This window comes from Sebastes umbrosus, chromosome 5 (genome assembly GCF_015220745.1).
Source record: "Sebastes umbrosus isolate fSebUmb1 chromosome 5, fSebUmb1.pri, whole genome shotgun sequence".
Taxonomy (NCBI): domain Eukaryota; kingdom Metazoa; phylum Chordata; class Actinopteri; order Perciformes; family Sebastidae; genus Sebastes; species Sebastes umbrosus.
Genome location: NC_051273.1, coordinates 17,889,379 through 17,916,256, shown reverse-complemented (window position 1 = coordinate 17,916,256; position 26,878 = coordinate 17,889,379). Strand labels below are relative to the sequence as shown.

The following is a 26,878-nucleotide window of genomic DNA, read 5'->3' as shown; positions in this document are numbered from 1 at the left end:
ACTTTGCCTTTTACATGCACAAAAACTATATAACACACTAAAGGAAAGGGAAAAAGCACAATAGGTCCTCTTTAAATTGATTGCAAGTCAACCAAGATGAATGAAATGGATGCCAGAAACAAGTGTATTGTTTAAAATGTCCAAAGCCAAAATCAGCAAATGGGATAAGACACTGGAAACAATTGATATCATCTCAGTTCGTACTTTTTGGCAAGGCAAAATACAATTTTAAGATTCAACAGCATTAGCCAGAATGATTTCTTTAGCGGGACAACAGCCACCCAAAAACCGGAGGAGATGGAATTTTCCCGTCCATCTGTGTAACACCACTACCCGAGCTTATCTCTCACTCAGACGGCTGAGCACATTTCTGATCTGTAATAAATTGTCTTGGCTGTCTCCATCCACTCTCTCTCTCTCTCTCTCTCCTTTCTTGTTACCCTTCACTTGCATTTGTGTGCTTCTCATTTACACCCTTCTCTCTTTTTCCAATTCATCTCTCTCAGTTTTGCTTGAGAATTAGAGGTGTGAAATGTGATGTGGTGGCGAGCGGACAAGCAGGCAGGCAGCAAGGCAGCAGAGTGTGGCAGCGGTGGTGTTTCGGGGTGTCAGGTGTGTGTGTGTGTGTGTGTGGACCTGCGTGTTTGCGTGCATGTCTCCCGTTGAGGGGTGCCAGGCCACACTTTTAATCCTGGCTTCAGCGGAGGTGCGGCCTGCTCCAGATGGGGCCATTGTACTGCGCCATGCATCAATAATTCACGGAGAGCCAGAGAAAGTGGCGGAGTGTGTCTGCCTGCTCAATAATTAACCAGGGAGGGAGAGGGGCATGTATGTACAGCCTGGGTCTCTCTCCAAACGCCCATTCAAATGGCCTTTGATGTCGCCGGCCTGGGGGGTCTTTGGATTTGTCGGCTCATTAAGACGTCACCACCTCTTTTCCTTTTATTTGTTTTGTAATCCGTTTTCGCTGTGAGCAGGAGCTGAATATGAAACTGGCAAATCGCATAATGTGTGTGCGTGTGTGTCCGTGTGTGTGTAAGGCTGCATTAATGACTGTTAAAGTAGATGGTTGCTTGCCACGGTAGATAATGAGCTATTTTCAGTTTGGTGAACCTTCTGCTGCTCTCCTGCTGTAGGTAGGACAGTGAGAGGAGCGTTGTTCTGCCCCCACGCTCCTCAGCTCCTCTGTCACACTCTGCTCTGTGGGTTGCACATAAAGTCACGTTTTGTTTTCATTGCATCTACTGCTACCAGACAGTTTCTCAAAGTGGATCTGTTGAAATGACTATAAATAATGCAGCGTGTTTCATCTTCTTTGCCTTCTTCCGTCTTATCAGACATGATAAATTACTGTATATATAAGGTCTGCAGAGAAGACTGTTTTTCCACAATTTTGATGAACTAAAGAGACAGGAGGTAGAGCATATTACTTCTCTTCATGACAGGAGGTATAGTTAATTACATCTCATCACACACATTCACCCTCTCAACAGTGCTTCCCTTTTCTTCCACATCTCACTTCTCGCTCTCCTCCGCACATTCAAATCTAGCACCTGATTTCAGTCTTCATCATCACCACCTCTCTCACACATCTTCCTTTTAGTTAACTTTGTTCGAGCCCATCTGCTGTTTTCTCACTCTTGTCGCTCCCTTTTTTTCTCTCGCCTCCTCCCCGCTCCCCTCCCCTCTATTAGAAATGAGGGAGTTGTCGGAGTTGCCCTGGCCTGCCCCGGTGGGTCAGCTGGAGGAGGAGCCCCCCGTCAGAGAGCAAGGTGACCTCCCACCCTGAACACAACCCTCCCCCCCCTTCCCTGCCTCCCTTTATCACCCCATACACTCGCATATGCAGTCACCCTGACCTTCATGACCCCAGCTGTTGTCCTACATCTGCTCTACCTCCATCCTAAACCCCCCCGCGACCTGCATCTGCACCACCTTGCATCTGTCCCTTCCTGTTGCGGTTGTTGTGTTGTCAGTTATTTTGGGGGGTTTAAAGCTCTCCCTTCTTAAATTACCACATTCTCCTCTTGCACCAACCACGCATGAAAAGCTCCCTCTAAATTAACATGTCTGCCTTGTTCATTTCAGTGTACCTAGAAGTGCTATGGTACACTTAATGTTTAATTACAAATTCTGTAGATTGAATTTCACCAAAACCAGGCACAGAAGGGGTAAATAACACTCCAGTCTGTGCACGTAATTTGCTCCAGAATAGAATCAGTATCGTCAACATCAAGTAATCTGCAGCGAAGTCTACGGGAAGACAAAGACCTGCACCAGAGCCAACCAGGGAAGACGCCAGCTTCCCGTCTCTTATCTGCCCTCGGTGACTCATAAAAATGTTGATGATGGTAATTGTGATGATGTTGATGGTTTCGCAGACCGGGACCTGCTGTCCTCTAGTTCGACCCATCCATGAGAGGTCCCGCTGCTGCATGTGTGGTTTTGCATTAGCCGGATGTCTGGTGTTTACCAAAGTCTGGCTGTGAGGTTTAATCCCTTTTGATCACAGCACTGTGTAAATACTCTGACTCACTTTTTCTGTCCCCATCTGCCAACAGTGCAGTTTGATGGCGCAGAATGGGACCGCTCCTCGTCGCCCACGGAGCGGTTGCGTCCACCGGGGCCCAGGTCCAGCCCACTGGCAGGAGGGGGGATGAAATTTCGAATGCCGCAGGAAGGCCTCAACATGGTGGGGGAGAGGGTGGACCCCACTCTGCCTCTGGAGAAGCAGGTGTATGTATACAGTCTTCTGTTAAACCCTCTACATCAGAGCTACATTAACACTGGGGGTGTAACGATACATCGATCTGGATCAATGTATTGATTCAATGATCAATCCAATCCAACAATCCAATATCATCGATGCAAAGTGAGAATATTGATACTAATTAATCGCGATTAATCACACATTTTATATCTGTTCAAAATGTACCTTAAAGGGAGATTTGTCAAGTATTTAATACTCTTATCAACATGGGAGTGGACAAATATGGTGCTATATTTTATATTTTCCGAAAATGTCCATGCCAGTTTTTCCTCGCCAAAATGTAGCGTAAGTTTGGAGCTTTATTTAGCCTCCTTCGAAATCGTATCGTGGCAGACTTTGTGATATCAGCAAATATTGTTGTCCAAAGAATCAATATAATATAGTATCGTGGTGAAACTGGTAATTTACACCCCTCAGTTGTTATGTGTTGGACTGTATATAGGCCACACTCCAGTTAAGGTTTAATCAAATTAAGAGGCGTACTAGCCAGTGACTTTTGATAGTTAATGATGAATGAGTGTCTCTGTTGCCATTCATTTAATTACCTTGAATATAATACAGGATAAAGAGATTGTCTTAGAAGAAAAATGACAGTAATAGTACAGGTCATACAGTACACATCAGCTGCAAATTGTACCCACAATGCTTTGCAATATTGAACAGTTACACATGGGGCCATCCAAGTATAGTAAGGAATAAGATGTTCACATATCGCAGAAATATAGGATTAAACCAGGCATTTTGTTTGGAGCATTATTCTGAGTTATGATGTTTAAACTCATCTAAATTATGCAGTTATTTGTGCATGTAAACAGAATTAGCATAAACTATTAATCTCTGTAGGCTGCAAATGTCTCTGCATGGCTGCCATGCACATACATTTATCATACATTGTTATAAAAGTGAATATTTCAGGGAGAAGGGAGTTGTACATCCCACAAATAAATCAATTTTATTGCTCTGCTTTGAACTATTAAGGGCGCGTACACATTCAAACGAAGCGGTTATGTGTTTCGGCTAAGCAGCACTCATCAGAGCTTACAGAAGTGGGAAAGGTTAGAATGAGAACTAATTAAGTCAGAACATTAAAAACACACATTTACTTTGGTCTTGTAATTTCAGACATCATTGGTGTAATTTATGTGCTGTTTCTGTGCACATAAAGGGCCGTTTTACTAATGAAATCCGAGCACATGACACCCCTTAAGCACACATGCACATGTGCACACACGGGACACACACAGTGTTGTACTCACAAACACACACTTTCGCACACATTCACTTGAGGATAGTAGTTGATTATTATGCCCCATTACTCCCTGACGATCTCTTAAGGGGGTGTTGAGAGCTTTGTGTTTCCTTCAGCTCTGCTTTAAACAGAGAAACAACATCACTGTGGACTTGTAGCATTCAGTACCCCTGACTAAGAAAATATCATTATTATGGCAGGAAAAATATAATGATGTTACTTACAGGTTGTGTTGATCCCTAACAGTTTTGTATATTATTATTTTTATTATGCTTTGGTGAATCACCTTCTGTATTTTAACCACACTAGATGCATGGCTCTATGGATGGCAATGTCTGTTGGTTGGTCCACAACTTTGGACCAGACTGAAGTATCTTAATAATTACTGGATAGATTGCCATCAAATTTTGTAGAGACACTCTTGGTCCACAGAGGCAATCCCCTGATTTTTCCTTTAGCACCACCATGATGTCATATCTGTAGTTTTGAGTGATATTTCTCAACAACTATGGAAGAGATTGCCATAAGCTTTGGTACAGATATCCATTCAACCCTCAGGATGAATTGTAAAAACTTTGGTGATCCCTTAAAGGGACAGTGTGTAGGATTTGGCATCATCTAGCGGTGTGGTTGCAGGTTGCAACCAACTGAGTACCCCTCGGCTCACTCCTCCCTTTCCAAAACTGCAGTAGCATGAACCACTGAGTGCAAAACCGTGGTAGCACCATTCACGACACTCAGAGGCCATCCTTACCATAATAACACTGCTTTAGGAGCAACAGAAGTCATAAGACGGCTGGTAGTAACACGTTTTTGCACTCTGCGTTCTCCTAAATGTTACACACTGTTCCTTTAACTTTTTATCTAGTGCCATCAAAATCAGCTGAAATTTTAATTCTTCCAAAATTTTGGTTTATGACCAATTACCTGCAAAACAATGACATTTCTGCCTCAATTGTATTTAGTGTTAATCAGCAAATGTTAGCATGTTTACATGCTAAGCTAAGATGGTGAACGTGGTAAACATTATACCTGCTTAGCATCTGCATGTTAGCGTTGTCATTGTGAGCATGTTGGCATTCTGTTGTGAGCATTTAGCTCAACGCACCGCTGTGTCAGAGTGCAGCTACACAGATGCTAGCATGGCCATGGTGTTACTGCTGTTACTGAGAATTTACTGCCATGAAAATAGAGGCCAAAGAGGTTTTTTCTTATTTGGAATTATGTTTTATTCATTTTTTGTATGAATCGTAAATATTATTCTTTAAAAACATTCACACTAATCACACTAATGTGTGTTTGTTCTGTCTATCAGGTGGTACCACGGTTCACTGTCGCGTTCGGAGGCAGAGTCGCTGCTAACTCTGTGTAAAGAGTGTAGCTACCTGGTGAGGAACAGTCAGAACAACCGCTCTGACTACACCCTGTCTCTACGGTAAGATATGGATACACTCACATACACACACACCTGAGCACCTTCAGTATCGTTCTCGCATAAACAGCGTTACAAACTAATTGCATATTTCAAATTTGTTCTGCCATGTGACTGAGAAGTGTGTGAAGTGTATGTGAAGCCAACTGAGCTACCCATCTCATATCGCAGTCTCCACACCTCTCCATCTGTCTCTCCCTTCCTCCCTCCCCTGCACCATCACCTCCACTCAAGATCACTGCCGTGCTGATTCCTCTCCCGATACTCATTTGCAGGGCACAATACTGCTTATCTGGTCAAATCTCTCCCTTGTAATTACTACCCCGATCCATCGTCCCGGCCTCACAATGCCCTCCCATCATGCCTCCGTCCTCACCCCATCCTTGGCCCCCTCTCTGTGGCCTTCCTCTATGGCCCCAGCGGGCCCTCTAAGTGGTAATCAGGCAGGTAGAGCACACTTCACTGCACACATCATCCTCCCCGTAATCACTAATGAATATGAATTACCTTCTGTGGGCCACACAAGAAGGGGATCCGGGAGGGAAAAGGGAAGTGAGGGAGGGGGGTGAGGCACAGAGTGTCACTGTGTTGTGCTGACATATAAACAAGCTCATGCATTACTCATTTACATGAGTAGAGTGGGTTTGACACACACACACACGCATGCACACACATGCACATTTGCTCAAGCAACAAGGTCACTACTGACACTGGTTCTCCAGCTGTCGCACATGAAGTTTGGAAGAAGTGAAATCTCATGAAAATGCAAACTCTATTAATTTGCTTGGTTAGAAGGTGGTTCTGTCCTTCATTGAAATAGGCCGTTAGATTCTTAACAAAACCAAGAACAGCATGGCACAATCTGAAACGAGTCAAAGCCGCTTAGATCTTTAATCAGCTTAAAGTTTCTGTGAGGAACTTTTAACTGGTTATGAAATCATGTAATGCCGATGCCTCTATATGACCTACATAAGTAAACAAGACCATCAGCAAAAGATTGGCTATTTCTATATATTTATTCGTAATGCTTATCATCGGAGCCACCGGGTCCGATTCCGGCGAAATCACGTAGGTTCACCAGAAACTCCTACAGACCCAAATCCAGCTTCGCTACCACCTTGGACCTGCAGTAGGAGCTCTGCGCCCGGCAGCAGCGCCTCCTCCTCTGGCCAGGAGCAGAGCTTTGCCTCGCAGCTTCACCTGTCCCTGCTGGGAGCCAACACCGACACCACGCTGCTGGAGGCCCACGCCGTATTACTTGGCCCACTGGAGGGAAGGGAGGCATGGGAGAACCAGAACCAGGACTGCACGGGGCAGACTGTCAGACCCTGCTGCAATAAAATTAGGTTTTCTAATGGTGGTGCTTGGAAACACTACAGCTTTTGTCCACAGGAACCGCCAAAATCAACACAAAATGAGAGTTTCTCATACTTCGGTTTCATACAGCCTTTATTGTTTTAGTTTTGAGTCATCATTCTAACCAGTAATTATAACATTAACATTATAGATCAATAAGTTAATTGCTGAAATCCAGGAACACAATGCTAAAAATAAGTCAAACAGGCAGCTCCTGATTGGCTAAACAAAGATGGTCCTTTGAACACCTATTAAAGCCTTTCAGCCAGGTGAGTGGTGGACACCTTAATTCTTTGGGTTTTCCCTCCAAACACAGTGGTTTAGATGATATGGTTTTAACCCATTGGCTTGTTTGTTTGATCGTTTGATATAGGCGGTCACTTTTGGTGGATACAATGTTATCATGACAGATAGAAACAGCAGCCAAAACTACAGAAATAAGGCCCAAGTTGTAATAGATTGGAATTTTCCATCATGTCTGTGTTTAGATTGGAAAGCAGCAGGAGGTTAGTCTACATCAGCGTGTTGTGACTGGTGTGCTGATTGTTGTTGGATACTGACGCTACCTTTGTGATGTCAATGTACCCTTCAGTAAGGACAGCTTGTGTAATAACAACCAATATCAGCTAAGTTATGTGAAATAATGCGACATCCAATACAATTACACAGTAATGTGGACAATGGGAGGAATGATGAAGGCTGTTTAACGGAGACAAAATTAAAGAATCACTCCAAAGTGAGTCATCACTGAAACAGACAGATTTAAACCTGCATGATTATTTATGGGAGGGCGCTCGTAGGTTCTGATGTACCACGAGATACAAAGAGTCCCCAAAACACACAGGACTTGATGAAAGCACGCTGTCAACGCTGAGCGCTGACGTGATGAAGCATCTGGCTCTCGGTGCTCTGGAGGCCAGCGGGACCATCATAAACTGCCTGTTTCTAGTCACAGCGAGTGTTTTTTGGGGTTTCACTGCTCTTCAAAATTTAATTTGGAGCAATGACAATTATGGTGACCGATTTCAGCCCTTGTCTTTCCCTCTGCTTCTATAATTAGACATACATCATGACTGGCTGGCTGGCTCTTAAAGGGGAAGTCCTGTCGTGGCTGAGTGGCCCTTAAAGGGAAGGAACCAGTGTGGTTCTCTCGGCTAAGCCGCGTTCACAGTCCAGCGGTCGTCTTTCTCACCCTGTCTGGCTTTTTTCTCTCCTTCCATGTGCTTTTTCACCACTCGTTCATCCATCATTATGTCCCGTCCTTCCTAATTTGTGACACGGCGTTAAATCTTGGTTAGAATCATGTCCTGTGAAGTGCAGGAAGAAGAAGAAGTGAACATAAATCCAGGCTGTCATTTCCACTGTGTCATTATGTGACAGAATGTGTGGACGGCTGCAGGATGTTTTATGTGCCCCACATTTCATGTCATCCCTCTTTTCCCTCCCACACGTCCTTTCTCACTTTCATCCCACTCTCTTTTCTTCTTTTGTCTCCTTCCGTTCTCAATCTGTTCTTCCTGTTTCCACCTCACAGGAGCTGCCAGGGTTTCATGCACATGAAGTTCACGCAGTATAAAGACGGCAAGTACGTGCTGGGACAGAACAGCCCCCCCTTCGACACCATCCCAGAAGTCATCCACTTCTACACCACACACAAACTCCCGATCCGAGGCGCCGAGCATCTGTCCCTGCTGTTCCCCGTGTTGGTGCAGACGCTCTGACGCTCCTCCTGGATGTCTTTGTGATCGGACACGTAAAACTTGAATGTTTGATGGGATCTTCCTAGCGGAGTTCTCTCCGCTCGTTGAACTGGAATACTTTTGATGATTCAACACACCACCAGAGGCGAATGCCCTCCTCACCCACCACTGCTGTTGTACTTGTGCCAAGTGTCTCTAACATCCGGGGGATTGATTCACATGAAATGCAATACCTGAACTTTAGGCCACCTTTGCTGTAACTCCTCTCTCTCATCTCCTTGCCGAACCGAGGGGGCTGACTCCAGGACATGTGAAATTCCCTCTTTCTTTACGACATGTCTTTCACAGCTGACTGAAATGCAGAGGAAGTCAGCAGAGCTGTAGCTGGGAGAGAGTCTGTATATTCTGAATGTACTGATGCCCCAGTTTGCGAGAGATTTAATTACTGCTGTTCCACAAAAAAACACCTCATTGACACTGGTAAAAATATATAACAATATTGCTGTTGTTAGGTGAAAACCTCACTAGTCATATTTTGATGATTTTTCATGTTTATATGAATCAATAAATTAAATTGTACTGTATAAGATGAGAAACCTTTTTCATCCTCGGGCTTGGGAGATCCTGTTGGAAATGTTGGAAATTCACATTTTCCATTAAAAGAAAAAAAAAAAATGCTATTTTCGAAGATATAAGGTTTTTACCAACAGCAGTTATATTTCTGATGCTTTTCTACACAAAACCACACCTGCTAATCTTCACCCAGTCTGTTCCGCACTTTCATGCTGCTTTAAGGTCCAGACACACCAAGCCGACATCAAAGAACAAACGGCGATGAAGGCAGACTGTTGCGTCGCCTCACGTCGCCTTTGTCTTGACCAAAGTTGCACTGGAACACGTCGCAAAGACTCCAGCCGACGGCCAGTCACCACGTACGTTCTGCGCCTGCGTGAGATGAATTAACTCTGCACACTAGCAGGCGGTAGTCTGCATTCATCATTCAAAAAGGGAAACCGGAAAAAACGAGGACAGTGGATATACAAGCCGTTGTTACGTACATGAAACAAAACGGCGTCTGTCGACCATTTTCACACCACTCTCACTCATCACTTAATTTCATTCCAGATGGCCATTTCGTTGTGAAAATATCCGTATATTGGAATGATGAGATGAGATGAAATATGAAATATGAGAAGAGCCTTCTGTGTGAGCCGTCTTCACTTTACTCGTTTGCTTGCTTTCCCTCACTTCTCTTCTAGTGCACTGATTTGTTTAAGCTGAACAGCGACGCCTATTCAACATGCTGAATCGGCCGAAAAACCTCCGACACGGCCAGACTAGAGCTGACGGTGTGGGACACACCACAAAAGCTAGGCCGACAGACGCTCCCCGACGGCCCCAAACTGTCCAAAAGCCGGCTTGGTGTGTCAGGGCCTTTACGTTGAGGATTTGCTTGACACATCTCCATGTTACTTGTTGATTGTTCATAGTGAGCAACAGAGAAGCTGTGTTGTTTTGGTACTTGTGTTGCTGACCTGTATTTCTTGTTGGTTGCATTTGGTAGACAGTGCTGGGTTTGTAAAAAAAAAAAAGAAAAGAAAAAAAAAAGGCAACCTGCTGTCATTGTCTTCTCACTGACTTAAAGCCAAACGTGGAACGTCGGCCACGTTCTCACAATTTCTACATATTTGAGCGCAGATTTTTTCGGCTTGTAGTTGAGTTGTATTTGAGTTAAATGCTCGCCATCTGGAGTGGGTTCCCATGTCTGCTGCCTGGTTGCAGTGTTGTGTGGCAAACACAGACTTTATAGGAGAGCCAACTTCTACCAAACACATTTACCACCATTGGAAATGACAAATGGAAAATTATTCAAATCATTGCTTCTTAATACAAAATGGACTTGGTTGTATTATTATTATTATTATTAAGGCCATCTTCTGTCACTAATAAAAGATGACAGGATGTATAATTTACCCGCTGTGTTGAAGCAGAGTGTTTATTCTACATGTAGATATTTATGTAGATCAGTGGTTCCCAACCTGGGGGCTGGAACCCCCACAAGGGGTTTGGAGATGAGTCGTGGGAGGAAATTGTGAAAAACTAAATTCTGCTACATACAATCATTCTTATTTTCAGACTTGTGTCTTGTGAAATACTGTGTTTAGGCCTCTAAAAATGAGAAGGGAATTGGTCTTGTGTTTGATTCAAAAAGAAAACCAAAATATTCAGATTGAGAGTCTACAGTAGGTGATCATATTTTCTACAATAGACTCATTAGACCTAGAAAGACGGAAAAGAGGCACAAAGGACTTGGCAAGATCGCGTGCTCCACACACTCAAATGCACGCACATTTGCTTCCCCTCATCCGTTGACAGCCGGGTTGGGAGGGAGGGAGAGGGTGAGGACTGTGGGGGTGAGGTGTGGCTGAGGAGGAGGGGTGAGGCAGCCCTCATTATTTGGGCTGTGCCGCAGTGAAAAGCACGGGGATTGCTTTCATTACTGAGCCAAATGAAATAGCGGAGGCTGATTACCCGCGTGACGGAGAGAGGAGACGAGCTGGATCACTTCTCTATTGGGGAAAAAGAGTGAAGGAGGAAAAAAGAAGGGAAGGAAGAGGAGGAGGAGGAGGAGGAGGAGGAGGAAGACGCTGCCTGGCTCTTCTTCCCCAATGAGACTCCAAACAAGTGTGTGAGCGTGGGTGTTTGTGAGTGTAAGAGAGAGAGACGGTGACATTGGAAGGGGGGCTGTATAGTCCCATTTTTCAAACAAGGCTCCCTGGGGAGGGATATGAATATTAACGACAGTGGCAGTGCAGCATGTAGAAATCAAACAAATATCACACTCTCATTTCTCTGGCTTTTGTATAACTCTTACCTTGTCTCTACTTTTTTTTCAGTATTTCTATTACAGTAGTCTGAAGGAGACCTAATATAAAGCTCTATTCTTAAAGGCACAGTTGTGTAAGTTGGAACAAATGGCTCCGTCCTAGCAGCATTGTACCATGATTCTGCTGGTGTGTGTAAATTGTGAGATGTGTGTGTGTGTGCAGCTGTCATATCAGAATGTGTGTAATGTCAGATCTGGGGGGTGTCAACGATTACGTGGTGACGGCAGCTGTTAATCCATCAGACAGGCTTGGAGGAATGAACACCTGTGATCACCGCAGAGCCAGATCACATGGAAACAGGGAAACCACAGAACATGCACACACACACATATGCATGTATGGCCTGAAATAGCTGTGTTCAATAGCTAGATGCCTTTTTCACAGACATGTCGCAGTCTTAAAAAGCACAGGTGTAAATAATAAAATATCTGATGGCTGAATTCCATTTAGCTGCTCCATTTTTAAGGTCCTGCTGTTGTGCATGCTGAGTCACTGAGTCACGCTGTCTTGGCTTACTGGGACTTGAATAGAAAAGAGCCATCATTTATGTTATTAATAACACCTGTACTTTTCCTGCTATGGCAAGTAAAACAAAAAAACAGCAAGTGAGAGAAGCAAAACAATAAAAAACATCATCGCCATTAATCATTTGACATTGAAAAGAGACACTTAGTGATATTAAATGGTCACTGTGAGAACATGAAGCCATTTTGCCCAGAACTCTTATCATAAGAAATACATTTTGATCTCAAGAGACCATCCGAGGTTGAAGTTCCAGTATGTAGGATCTGGCGGTATCCAGCGGTGAGGTGAGGAGATTGTAAACAACTGAAGCCTCTCCCGTGTGCCAAGAGTGTTGGAGAGCTACGGCGGTCGACGCAAAAACACGAATGGCCCTCTTTAGAGCCAGTTGTTGTAAGAGTAGCATACGTCATTTGGAGCAGAGCCAGTGCTTTGGAGAGTGTGTGTGTACGTGGGAAGTGAGTGGTGAAGCAAGAGAGAGAGAGCGGCGGCGACGACAGAAGCGAGTAACGTTATTGACTTCGACCCAAGCAGGAAAAGTTAACAGGGTTTGGTTTGTCTGTTCTAAGCTACTGTAGAAACATGGCGGACTCTGTGGAGATGACCCGCTCCCCATGTAGATTTAAACAGCACATTATTAGGTAACAAATACATGATTCTTATCATCAGGTGATTATACACTAAAGAAAACATACTTATTAATATTATATTACATTTCTACCAATAGATCCCTTTAAATATTACGCACTGGTCCTTTAAATAAAATATTTAAATGGAGTTTTGTTAAAGGGCTAATGCAGCAATTTAGCTCTGCACTTCCACAACGTTGGGAGTCTTGTGAGAGACAGATCTGTTGCTTATTTATTTGTTGTGAGTACGATTTTAGATTTCAGAGGACACTGCACACTTGAATTCTATCGTGCTCTTTTCACACAACACGAAAACCTCCAGGCTGCTCGCATGCACAGAAGCATGCAGAATCATCCAGCCGTGATCACACGCTCAACGCCACAAGTGAGGGACGGGACACGCATGTGAGACTAGAAGGCCGCCGCTGCCGCCGTCCTCCCTCTCACTTATCCCCTATCCCAGACACGCTAATCCCAGCAGTTGTGGCGGGCAGGCGTGGAGGAGATGGATCGTGGGTCAGTGTGAGCAGGTGTGTGCATGCCGTCAGGCCTCACCAGAGGACTGCAATCACTAAGGGGTTTGGAGAGGAAGCAGCTGCTGTTTGGGGGATTTTGGGGGAAGAGGGGGATGTTGAATTTGGAATAGATTGCTTATCCACTCCTGCCACCTATCTGTTATGATAGGGTGGCATTGAAAGGCTGGTTGGCAAATACACATTTTGTTTAATCAGGTGGTCAACATCTCCTTTGCATAAGAGAGAGAGAGAGACCTGAGAGAAGACACACAACAAAACACACCAGCACATACATCTCTAAAAAGATCAAACAATTAGTTTAAGTTCGTGCAATTGAATTAGATTTTCAAGTCTTCATTCAATTCATGGTGCAAAGTACTGGAAGTATAGTGTATAATCACCTGAAACTAAGAATCATTGTGTTTTTGTTAGCTTAGAATGAGCCCTTCATATCTACATAGGGAGCGGGTCCTCTTCACGGAGTCTGCCCAGAACGGACGAACCAAACACTGGCTCTAGAGAGAGCTTTTTGCCTTTTTATGTCACCTGAAGGCTTCCGCAGTTCTCCGACACGCTTGTGAAACTGCGATAACATGATCCGCAGAGTACAAAACAGTGATACCGCCAGCCGCCGTCTGACTCCCATTGTTCCTAAAGTAGTGTTATTGTGGTGAGGATGTCGTTACCACGGTTTTGCACTCGGCAGCTCACGTTACTGCAGTCTTGGAAAGGGAAGAGTGAGCGGAGGGGTACTCAGTTGGTTGCAATCTGCAACCACACCACTAGATGCCGCCAAATCCAACACACTGTACCTTTAAGATACACTTATAAACAAAAATGAGTGTGTAGTTCTCTTCCTGTTGCTAGTGAGGACAAGTTTACTTTCTCACATAGTAAGATATTTGTCCTTTTTAAGATTATTTTGGGGTTTTTATGCCTTTAATGAAAGTGACAGTGATAGTTACGAAAGGGGATGACATGCAGCAAAGGGCCACGGGTCGGATTCGAACCTCAGGCCGCTGCGATAAGGTCTCAGCCTAGATACATGGGGCGCCCGCTCTACCAGGTAGGCTACCACGGCGTACCAGAGTAAGATATTGAAACGCAGGGGGACAGACACAGCATGATGGTTGATTGCACAGTGGTTTTCCTGTCCTCAAGAGAAAAACATACTTTATTCTGACATTTAAATGTAGAGATCTGTGATCATTTCCATGCTGTTATACAGATTAGTTGCTGAAACAAGTAGTCAATTCATTAATTACTCAGTTGAGAGAAAATAACAATTTTGACAATCAATTAATCATTTAGGTGGTTGCTGGTTTCAGCTTCTCAAATGTGAAGCTTTGCCACTTTTTTCTGTTTTATATCATTATAAATTGAATGTGTTTGTATCTTAGACAAAAAAAATCCAATTTGAAAACATCACCCTGGGCTCTGGGAAATTGAGATTTTTCCACTATTTCCTGACATTTTAAAGGCCAAACAATTAATCAGTTAATTGAGAGATTAACTGATAATGAAAAAAAATGTTAATTGCAGCGACGAGGCACATGTTAGGCTCAGGACTCCCATATTGTTGCTTCAGGAGAGAGAAAATAGACTGACAGATCTAACTATATATATATATTTTAGTTTAGTATTCCTTGTGAAACTCAACTGCTTGATCCGCTCTAGACAGGAGAATTACTGGCAGCGGGGTGTTGAGGGGGATGCTGGGAGGAGTGTCTACCAATCCAAGTCTCAGCCAGCTCCTTTAGATATCCTCCTACCATGTGACCTTTGGCTCCGCTCCCCCCAGCTCCTCCCCAGCTGCTCCTTGGATGAAGCCCTCTGATCTCGGGGAGCTTATCACCAAAGTCTGCCTGCCTTGGTCTTCGCTCTCTTTGTTGCACAAGTAATTACACTGTGTCAGAGATCTGTGGAGGTGGAGGTAGGGGAGGAGAATCATCACGCACCGCATGACTGTGTGTGTCTCCTCTGGTGAGAGTGGTACAACTCAGCTGTGGAGGAGAGAATGGCTTTGGCTGGGGGCTCCCTGCGTGAGCGGCCGCCTCAAACGGGACCCCTCGCCGCTCACCGCCTGGCCCCACTCCACCTCCAGGCTGCTACAAAAAGGGACTCGAGAATGACAGAAGTGTTTCATACTGGCACATTCAGAGGCTCGGACCAGATGGAGTCTTTGTTCTTTCTCTCAAAAACACACACGGATGCACACACACACACACACACACACACACACTCACATGTATGCACACTTCCTCACCACGCAGCGGTATAAAGCCAGGATCATGATGACAGGGGGTGGTGTGATGCTCTTGTCCTCTGTCGTGTTCACATTAGTCATATGCAAATAGGCATTGTGCACAGAGAATGACACAAATCCACCATGTCTAAATCCTCAAAGAGGACTGGTGACGGCTATTTAGTTAACATGATTTATTAAGGTGTTTGACCCAGTTAGCACATGCAGCCATTAAACAGTGTTTGTTTCAGGTGTTTGGACAAATGGAAGGTGTCATCTGCCGGAATTTGAGGACACAAAGGAGATTAAAATGAAAATGAATGTTCACTGAACAGGTTTTATTTTGGACAAAGATTGAAGGAAAAGATGATGAAACTGAGTCTGAGGATGAGAACAGTCGGGATGTGCAATAATTCTGTCTTTCCTGCTCATCTTCATAGTGTGATTATTTTCCTCTTAAAGGGTAACATCGGTATTTTTCAACCTGGATCCTATTTTCCCATGTTTTTGTGTCTTAGTGACTAATGGGGGCAACAATTTCTGAAATTGGTCCAGTATTGAGTGAGAACGCTGCAGACGGCAGCTGCTAAACAGGCTGTAATGTAATTGCTCGGGGCAACTCTTCACTGTCAATGTACGTCCACTGAAAGTGCTTGTTTTTGCCACTGACTGACTGATCGTTATTAGAAGTGTCTGACTACATTATGGAAAGGACCCTACAGAGAAATAAAATGTTTTTCCATGACATTGAAATTCTTCTAGATAACACTAAGCTACACCGGCACTCCTCTCTCTAACTCTCACTCACATTTCCACCATTGTCTTCTGGCAACAAGTCATATGACACAATAACAAACAGAAAGCAAAAGGTAAAAAAAAGGTTTCATTCCTCTGTAGGGTCCTTTCAATAATATTGTCAGACACTTATAATAACAATCTGAATCTGTCAGTGGCAACAACAAGCACTTCTAGTGGACGTACATTGATGGTGAAGAGTTGCCTGGAGCGATTACATTGCAGCCCGTTTGCAACGTTTTCCCTCAATACTGGACCAATTTCCAGGTTGAAAAATACCAATGTTACCCTTTCACAACCACAATTTTACCATTTATTGTTTTGTTTTGTCATTTCTGTGTTGTTCATAGATGAATGTCTTGTTTCATGATTTCCAATATCAGTTACATGTTTGAGTTCATCACATGAAGTTAGATGTTCATACACAGCACTGTTTGATCCTTGTGTGTTCACGTAATCTGGAAATTAAAGGAGCAGTGTGTAGGTTTTGGCGCCATCTATTGGCGATGTTGCAGATTGCAACCAACTGAATCTTCTTTCGTGTGCCAAGAGTTGTTGGAGAGCAACACATGACCCTCTCTACAGCCAGTGTTTGGTTTGTCCGTTCTGGGCTACTGTAGAAACATGGCGGACTCCGTGAAGAGGACCCGCTCCCTATGTAGATATAAACGGCTCATTCTAAGGTAACAAATACTGAACTTTTAAATACTTTCGGTATAAACCTTGAAAGCATTTTGCACTCCCATATTGTTCTGAATTTGAATTTTTTGGTTAGATTCTTCTTCCTCATTTTGACCGATCTTTCTAGGATTGTTCTTCAACTTTTCCAGTAAAAGGTAGCAGTCTGTCTTGTTGTTACTGGAAGGTTTTTCAAAATGTGATTTTATCATGACCTTCACTATTATCTATTTACGGAACAGGGCCGTACAGGTTTGATAAGACAAAGCTCTTGATTTAAATGATTAGGAAAAAGAGTTTTTTGGTTCGAGACACTGAATTTCGGATCCAAGAGAATTTGTACCTCCAAGGTAAAAAGCCTAGTTGTCTAACTGATGCCACTGAGCATCAATCAGCTGACACACCTGGTAGTCATTAGCAGTTGCTTCCAGAACCCTGGAAGCCAACAGCCAAACAATGCCTCTGTCCTTTGTGGAGTACGTCTACTCTTGTATGTTCACCCGGTTAGTTAAATTACCGACAATGAAAAGTTTTATGTGGACAACAAAGACATTTGACTCAAACTAAAGGAAATGGAAGAGGATAACAAGTTGGACAGGAAGGGTGAGAATGAGGAAAAGAAGCAGAAGGAGAGAGGGATTGACTGCAAATGACGCTGTACAGCTCAACATTTTGGCATTTCCTAATGTTCCAGATGGCGTAACGCCACCATCATCCCCGGCTAATTCAGGAAGCAGAGTGTTCAAAACATTTCTGACAGGAAGCAGCAAGTGACCTTTAAGCTGGAAATGCTCGGCTGTCTTTCTTCATCAGATCTGGAGGTGCGGAGCAGAGACATATCCGTTAGCTCAGGTGAGTATGAAATGCCAGTCTGTCAGCTCCTGTCTGCTCTTTGCTGTGCAACGTGGTATGAACAACAAACTCTGCTGCAATCAGCCCGTCTATCGATTCAAGTCAGAGTAACCTTCACTGCTGCAACAGAACAAAAACAAACACATGATTATCAGCATCTAGAAAACAAACACTTGAAGTCTCTGATCATTTCTCAGAGTTCATAACAACTAAACCCTTTTCCACAATGCAACATCAGGAACTCTTTTTGTTTAAAAACATCCTGTAAATGTGTGACGTGAAAACCATCACCGTTTAAAGGAACTAAATTCAATATCCAGAGCATAAATATAGCATCAAACAACTATTTGCTATGTAGAGATATAGAGGAGTAATGTCTACCTGAGCAGAGAATGAAGTCACTATTTGTGTGTTGTAATCCGAGTTTCTCCATGCCTTGTTGACATAGCCGGGCCGGCCGAGCGTGCCTTTTAGTGCACGTTCGTGCATGTCAGCGTGCCCCACTGGCTAGCTCAAGGCCGCCTCTCTGCACTGCTCTTATACGGCGGTTACAGCTGTCATCGCGGAAGCGTAGCAACCAAACAATGTTATCTCTGTCAGCACTTTTGCCATTGTTTGCACTTTTAGCGCTGAGCCACCGGCTCAGCTGTCGCCATGTTGAGAGCCGCTCAGAGGCAAAAGAAATGCTCCCAATCCTGTATATTGCACCTTTAAGTCAAAGATAATTCAAACAGAATGTCTCAAGAGAAGACGTAACAAAACCTCAGCCAAACAGTTAGGTTATCTTATTCATTTAAAGTAGACATATCATGAAAAACTCACTTCTTAAGTGCTTGTTCACATACATTTGATCTGGAGTGCCTACCAACCCAGAAACTGTGAAATAAGACAACCCACTCAGATTTTTGTGTGCTGCCTGGATCAGAAAATGTGATTCAACAAGCCATTCACTGTGCGTTCTAATACTCATACTACCATACTATTTAGTATGCCAGAAAAGGATTTAGTATGTCCCAATACATAGTATGTCAAATGCAGCATGCCAAAAATACCAGGATGTGCTACTACATCTGGTCGTATTTTGCAATATGAAAGCCAGCATGCTTTTCTGGCTGTTCTGACCCACAATCCTCTGCGCAGACTGACCTTTTCAGGAGGGCTCTTAAAGAGACAGGTGCTAAAACGGAGCATTTCAGACAGAGGGTGACTACAGGTATATTCAGACAGTATGAGAAAAATTATGTTTTTTTTTAACATTAAAGCATGTAAACATGTTCTAGTAGGAATTCAAAATAAAAGTATGAACCTGGAAATGAGCATGATATGTCCCCTTTAACATACTCAATAACTGAGGCTTGTCACACAACGTTTCAGAGATTTTATAGAATGATGGGAGATGTGACTTTTCACAACAGGAAGCTCTTCAAAGTAAGATCCATGCAGTGCATCTTTCATGACTAATGGCTATATCTGACCTCGCCGAGCTGGAAACCCATAGTTAAAATAAATATCAAGAGTTTCTCTGCATTATTCATCACTGGCTGACCCGGGTCTACCTATGAACGGGAATAAGAGAGCATCAATCAGCTTCCCATTAGGATATTAAATGAGTGCAGCAGGTTAAATCACATGACATTTCTCTGCTCCTGTCTGAATAGCAAATGATGAACTGACAGATTAGAGCATTTATGCATTAATATATGTATGGTATAAGCTTTTATGTGACTATGACAGACCATTCGTATGATGCAAAATATACTGACAAAATCACTCTCTCTGTTTTTCCTGTATAGGTACCTTGACAATGTGTGCAGGGGACCAACACAGAGACCGAGCATGGATGAGAGGAAGGCAAGTTATTGATTTAATATCAAAACATGACACGTGTGAAAATCTCATAAAAGGGAATAGGATTTTATTTGATTGGCTATATAATGGTATCAGGCACTACACCACCCTGGGCAGAAATGTCATTTACAGTCTACCACCATTAAATAATTCACATCCAACACTCCTATTCGCTAGTGGTTAGTTGACGTGTGTGAGTGGTTTCTAGTTGTGCTGATGAGAAGCAGAAAATGTACACAAGTGTAGTTATTAGCCACGCTGATTCAGCTGATGCTGACAGAGTAATGAAATGTCCAAAAAGGGCCACCGAACAGAAGTTGAACCCTCCTGATTAGAGCTTTTCCTGTAGCACCACCGTCAGGACAATCTTTACACTCTGTCCCACTAGTGGTAAGAATCTAATAATAGTAACACTGTCTTCATATTTCATTTTCTGGTGTGTGTGTGTGTAATGAGTATCACAGCCTCACGAGGCCGCTAGTCTGACAAACAAACTTTTTTTTCTCTCACAGTGCATCTCAAATTATAACAAAATCAATAATTAACTCCTAGTACCATGATGGTTTTTTTATGCACACAAACCATAGCAAAAATGTATACCAATAGTATTAAGATGGCAAATGTTTTCACAGAAAATAAATAGTTTACCAAGTCAAGTTGTGATGGAAAATGCAGGTGTTTTAAGAGTACTTGCATATAGCACATGCAAAAAAAAGTGCCCTAATTAGATTTTTTTCTGCTTATAATAACACAATGTAATAAACACATTGACAGACAAAACACTAATAAAGTTAATATCTGTTGTTCGCTCTGAAGAAGGTTCCGTGCTGAAACAAGTAAGCGTTTTTCTGTAGTGATGTGAGCCAGTGAAACAAGTGAAATGCTAGTATTTAGTCCTTCTTGATTTTGATATCTGGGATGTGCTTCCATATCACATGTTTATGCTTATTGGATTTTGGGTCTAGCACTCGACTGTGAATCCCATCGTTGAAGCGCAACCTCTTTTACCAAAACGTATACTCTGTTGTTGTTTGAAGCATTACCAAGTCTAGTTTCACAGACATGAATTAAGACAAGAGATTCAATTTGGGGCTTGGCTTAATCCATTTCCGTGAAACTGTCTTGCATTTTAAAGTGAAATATGAAACATTGAACGTGAATCATTGTGTAAGACACACACAACACATCAGTCACTCTGGTGTTAATAATATTGCTGAGTTGTTGTAAATAGTGGCTTTGTTGGTACTCTAATCTGCATTTATGTGGTTCCAGCTGAATATCATTACTTAATTTTATCCATTGCTACACTGGCCATAGTGCATTAACAAAAAGTGGCTGAGAGCAGGACTATGTCTGTTCTATGTCTACTTCTGTGTGACTGTAAGGCCTCATTAAAGGGATAGTTCAGGTGTTTTGAAGTGTTGTTGTATGAGCTACTCATCCATAGTCAGTGTATTACCTACAGTAGATGACGGTCAGCACGCCCCCAGTTTGTAGAAAAAGACAAGAGTTACCGCATGGAAACAAAGCAATGTATTGCTGTGGACAGGGTCAGCAGCAAAAGTATTTTAGTCAACTAAAAGAAAGGCCCACCTAAAAAAGTCAATATCAGCTTATGTGTATGCTATATTTCTAATATTTGCACCCCTTTACCTTGCCATCAGACAGCCCTTTCTGCCGGGAAACTGAAGCCTTGCATCCATCTATGCTCTCACCAAAGCCACCAGACTCCATTGAAAAAAACTGTATATTACCTCGCAGAACACGGGGGTTGCTGGTCTACCGCTGCCTTGACCTGTTAGTTTGCTTGTGTTATTGTGTGACTTTGGTGAATACGAACTAACAAAAGTCACACAATAACACAAACAAACTAACGGATCGAGGCAGCGGTAGACCAGCAACCCCCGTGTTCTGCGAGGTAAAATTACAGTTTTTTTCACTGGAGTCTGGTTGCTTTGGCGAGAGCATAGATAAAGACTTCAGTTACCCCGTCGGAAACATAGACAGTATAGATGTCTCAAAGCAAGGTAAACTGGCAAAAATATTCGAAATATAGCGTACACTTATACTAATATTGACTTTTTTAGGTGGGCCTTTCTGTTAGGTGACTAAAATACATTTTGCTGCCGGCTCCCGTCCACAGCAGTACGTTGCTTTTGTTCTGTGGGGTAACTCCTGTCTGTTTCTCCAAGCTGAGGGTGTGCCGACCGTCATCTACTGTAGGTATTACACTAACTATGGATTAGTACTCCACTTCAAAACACCCAAACTATCCCTTTTAAGATGCTTCCACTCAGAACTTGCTTAGGGGCGGCAGCGCCCCGGCCTTCACCAGCACAGCTGAGAGCAGGTCTGCAGGCCCAGAGGGATGGGGCACAGAGGTGGCTGAGGGATCTCCATGCTTGTTGTCAGAGTTGATAGGTGTGGGAACCTTCCCTCTATTCAGCGTAGACTTGCCAGCCCCGCTGCCCCCTCCTCCGCTGGTCTTGCTGTTCTCCGCTGTGGGAATGACAGTGCCCAGGTGGGGGTTGCCCGCCACAGGAGTCCCTGTGTGCTCCATGCTGGTCTGACAGCAGCACAGCAGCCTGAAGAAGGCCAACCTCATCTCCCTGCTCGATAGAGTGTATATCAGAGGGTTGAGGGCAGAGTTGAGCACAGCCAGGGCTATGAACCAGTCCACCTGGTAGAGCACGGGGCAATTATGTGGGCTGCAACCAACGTCCAGCAGCAGCAGGAGGAAGAGGGGGGTCCAGCACATGACAAACACTCCAAGAACAATAACCACTGTTCGCAGCAGGGCCAGCGAGCGCTCTGAAGGTCTGCTGCTCACCCTGCGGCCGCTGGAGGTCACCAAGCGGTAGATCCTGATGTAGAGGATGATGATGGCCACCAACAGGGCGCTGAACACACTGATGCAGAACGCCACGTAACTCTTAGCGTAGAGCGGCAGCACCGTGGAGCAGGAGGCTCTATTGTTCAGGCAGTTCCAGCCCAGGCTTGGCAGGGCACTGAGCAGCACTGACACAAGCCAGCAGGCTGCCAACAGTCCTAAAAGTCTCCCCCGACCTGCTGTCTCTCACGGACGCAAACGCACCATCGTCATGTGTCTCTCGATGCCGATGGCCAAGAGGCTGAACGTTGACGCGCTGAGGGCCACGAACATGCTCCCTTCTCTGGCCAGCCACTGCACCGGCGTCAGGAAGTAGGTGTTTTTTCCCGAGGTGAAGATGTTGACCACGTAGGCCACGCCGGCCAGCAGGTCCGACAGCGCCAGGTTTCCAATGAGGAAGTACATGCGGCTGTGGAAGCGCTTGTTCCTCCAGAGGGCGAGCAGGACCGTGACGTTCTCCAGAACGATCAGCACGCAGATGAAGAGCAGCACGGCCATCTTGCAGGCGCTGCCGCTGCGAGGCCGGTCCCACTTCCCCGAGTGGTTGTAGTGTTCGACGATGACAAGGTTCATCCCCTCCTCCCATGTGTTCCCCATGCTGCCTGGCCTTCCTCGGTCACACAGCAGAGGGCACCACAGCACTGGATACAGCTTAGGGAGGCGAGGCTGCTCAACCGGGCAGGGTCACAACTTGCATCTTGCCTCCTGTTACAGGATCAAACTTGTTTTTAAAAGTTATATTCAACACTTTAAAGTCACAGAAGTTACATTCACCAACATTTTGGATGATTTTATGTGAGGAAAAAAATCTCTAGGACTCAGAAATGAAAGCAATTGTTAAGTAGAAACATAAAAAATTGTGAAAATAAGTTATATATTAGGTCTACCTAATTCATATTACTTAATCTAACCAGGGAAATGCATTACATGAGATTAAAGTGTTCTGGGTAAGATATCAAATGACATATAACACACTTAATATATGACACAGATTTGTAAAGAAGTCGCTCAAATACAAAACAGAAGAGGAAGCTGTAGATTTAGGTCATTACAACTTCTTTTTTTCTTCATTGTCCCTATTATACTGAACAAACAGCTGTGGCAGTTCCTGCTGTGCATAAATTATGTGACACATATGTCATAATTTTCTGACTCATTATTTTTCTAGTGAAAGTAATGATGTAATGATGAGTGATAAGGAAATATAATAGAAAAAGTTCCAAAGTAATCCTGAAATTATAGTGTACATCATGTAATCCGGATGTTGGATGAACAAGTTTTTCACTCATAATTAAACTTAATCACGTACAAATTACAGAAATAAACACGTTAAAAATTACAGATATTGTTGGCAACGTTTCAACACTATTCTAGTTGAGACAAGATGCCAACTCATGGAGGTCTGATCAACTTTCCTGTTTTGGATAAGTTGCTCAAAGTTAAATAGAGTGACCATTTGGAAACTAATATAGACCTGAAGTGAAAAATAAAGTTAACATATCGTACCTGTTGGAGTTACTGCTCTCATCTAAACATCCCGGTGGTGTGTGGCAGTTATTTGGGAGGTGTTTTTTCTCTCGTGTTCTCAAAATATGCGATTGCCAGAAATGAGTTCTCCTCGACGTGAAGTCAAAAGTCCATATTGTGTCCTCGCCAGTATAAAAGTTTCCAATCATGGAAGTATCTGCGTCCAAACATCCACTTTGTGTTGTTGCTTTCCTGCTCTCCACACTGTGACTCTCTCCAGCTCTCTGACCGTCCTGCTCTCCTCCTCCTCCTCTTCCTCCTCCTTCTCCTCCTCCTCCTCCTCCCAGCCACTGGGGCGGGATCTTCCTCACCTCTCCATTTAGTTTTTATTACCATTAATTATAAGTCAGACAGGTCAGAGAGGTCAGACTGAGCCACGCGTGTCATTATACCAGACGCCTTTATAGATATATATATAGATGTGTCACTTTATGTTTATAACACTTTTTCAAACAAGCATCCATTGTGATTGATGATTTTTAAAGTGTAGTTTAAAGAGTTTTGTTGGTGCTTGAGAGCAGCTGACTGTTTTCAGACAAGGCAATTTGTCTGTTTCAATGTGTCATAAAATTGCTGCACTTACATGTAGCAACACATGGGACGGTGTGCTTTGCCTGGAGGCCCACAGTATGTACTCAATCAAGTTGCGTAATCCTCTAATAGATAGATAGCCTCTACTGTTCTGCTGATGTGGCATATTTTCAGGGTTGACACTAATGATGTGTTAGAGCACAGAAATCCAGATTCTGTCATCATTATCTAAAAGTTGACCATGGGTTTCATAAAAAGAACACAAACTGACGTATATGTGTTTATTTGCCTTTCTGGGAATTCCCTCCCCTTCCACTGACAGGCCAGTTAGTATATCTGCCTCTGTATATCTGAGTCTATTTGATGACTCATTGTTTTTTCATGTTGAATTAAGAGATGACTGGGTCCCTACGCTCCTTCGGAGTGTGAGATAGGTCAGACCTCTCCCATTGGAGCCAACTGATGGATGGGAAGGGAAGAGTCACACTTTTCCTTCTCCTTTTATGCACTTTTTAGTGTTATTCTGAAGTACAATATGTCCCTGATAAGAAGAAGACAAGAGGATTAATGTAGCTACGGGTTAGATGGTTTCATCTGCAATCCATGGGTTTGCATGTCCAGTTACAAAAAGGTCATGAGGTTAGAGGAAGTCAAGGACATCACAAGTATGATGTTCAACCATAAAGTGGTGCAGGGCGGATGTATTTTTGTAAGAACCAGGAAGTTAGCATCACCTGGTTACCTCGACAAAAAGCCAATGGGATTTTCCCATTAGCTTTTGGATTATTGCAGAAAATAAGCTCTGTGGCAAACAAACATTCATGATACTTACATGTTTTTTTCAGCAAGATAAACCAGTTTTAAGATTTTTGACGCGTGAATATGATCACCAGAAGTAAAAAGCTAATGTTAGGCTATAAACGAACTACACCAAGGTCGGATGAGCGCGAGTATACACAACAAGGCTAAAGGTGGATGAGTCGACATGATGACGTTTTGTAGCCTACTTTAGCTGCTTGTTAGCAACTTTTTAAGACACACAAAGACTTCAAAATTCACGAGTTAAGAGAAACTTTAAATCTCTTAAGCTTGTGTTAACTATAGATCTTATTTCAGGCATCTAACTAAAAAACCCATTCAAAAAATTCTTTGAGACGGGGGAACAGGAAGTGCTAAAATCCTGACTCATTTCCGGGTTTTAGGACTCATTCCTGCAGCACTCTATTGCAGAAAGATCTAGATGAGCAGAAACAGAGGTGGACAAAGGATACAGAGTTAAAGAAGAGGACAAAAGTTGTCACACCTTCATGGACTTCCATGCCGTATCCCTGTGGATCAGGTTTTTACAATTGCAACTTCCTGGTGTTGTGTGACTTGAGCAACCAACTGACAGGTGCTGCCATGTTCTCATCCCAGCTCGTCACATACTTACGCTTTGTCAGACCTCTCGGCGTCACTTTTTGTTCGCATGCTTAATGTTGCGGTCTCCTGGATGAAAGCCTTGTGTTTGTTGGACCCATCCACCTCCCTTCCCACCCGCCCAGTGTATCTTTCGCTCTTTAAACTACGTCACCACAGCACTTTCCCTTGATATTGACGCGGATGGGTTTACATTGTAGTTAATGGAAAACCCGGTGCGTCTCCTATACTGCCACTAAAGTGTCGGTATCGAACGCCGACGGCTGTGACAAGGCATCGGTATTTAACGCCCTGGGAATGAGAACGGGCTGGGTGAGAACACAATGCAGGAACCACAGCTGGATGTGGATGGTATGGGACACGCTGAGGACCACACCTCCTCTTTAACTTTGCTAATCCCCCACCGTTACCAACATCCCGCTGCGCCTCTCTGAGCTGGCTCTGCATTGTGTTTAAAAAACAGAACGCACATTCCCATCGAATTCCCAAAAGCCATTATTCTAACCGCTGGATGGTGCAATGGGTGGAAACAGAGGGGTAGGGGCTGTTGGTTCATTGTTCACGCCATGCACTTTATTACAGTTTTCCCATATGACGGTCACATTCAGCCTGGGATAAAGAGAGAGAGATGGGACGGAAGCCAAAAGATCTGACCATCAGCAGAGCAAAAGTAGCTACAGAAAGGCTGAGAGAAGGTTTCAGAGAATAGGAAAAAGAGCAGGGGAAAAATGGCTTCAGTTGAGAGGGTCAGTTGGGTGCATGGTGGAGTCTTTTGTCCCGACAGTCTTTGATTTAGGTATTTGTATTCTGTATACAACCAATGGTGGAGCCCAGTTGTCATGGAAGTTACCCTGTGGTAAAATTGTTTTGACTGTTTCCATTGGTCAAGAAGGAACTTCCCATATCAACATTTAAGCCACCATTGACAATAAGACCTTAAAATGCCCAGAAAATTGAACATCTACACTAAAATTGATCATGTTCAATGACAACAGAGCAACTCCATTTGCTGAGAAAGATCTTGTGATGATT

The 26,878-nt window shown here is 43.6% G+C and overlaps 2 protein-coding genes and 1 long non-coding RNA gene across 7 annotated transcripts in view; 2 read left to right on the top strand and 1 right to left on the bottom strand.

Annotated features, from left to right (window-relative positions):
- shdb (Src homology 2 domain containing transforming protein D, b) overlaps positions 1-9,254 on the top strand; it is a 29,417-nt gene extending 20,163 nt beyond the window's left edge. For 3 of the 5 annotated variants that reach the window (XM_037769600.1, XM_037769603.1, XM_037769599.1), the window contains 4 exons: positions 1,695-1,772; positions 2,562-2,736; positions 5,335-5,454; positions 8,342-8,528. In XM_037769600.1, the coding sequence (XP_037625528.1) occupies positions 1,695-1,772; positions 2,562-2,736; positions 5,335-5,454; positions 8,342-8,528 (560 nt within the window). Of the gene's footprint in view, positions 1-1,694; positions 1,773-2,561; positions 2,737-5,334; positions 5,455-8,341 lie in introns of all 5 variants that reach the window. The other 2 variants (XM_037769601.1, XM_037769604.1) reach the window with 2 other exon arrangements.
- A 6,893-nt stretch (positions 9,255-16,147) lies between these two features.
- LOC119489045 lies at positions 16,148-19,560 on the top strand. Its single transcript, XR_005207085.1, has 3 exons — positions 16,148-16,784; positions 17,474-17,631; positions 19,425-19,560. It is a non-coding gene; the product is annotated as an uncharacterized LOC119489045 (long non-coding RNA).
- A 1,801-nt stretch (positions 19,561-21,361) lies between these two features.
- s1pr3a (sphingosine-1-phosphate receptor 3a) lies at positions 21,362-24,156 on the bottom strand. The gene is given in 2 exon segments (XM_037768858.1): positions 21,362-23,074; positions 23,876-24,156. A coding segment is annotated over 1 exon segment (1,194 nt). The 5' UTR covers positions 22,967-23,074; positions 23,876-24,156; the 3' UTR covers positions 21,362-21,772.
- Positions 24,157-26,878: the final 2,722 nt, after the last annotated feature.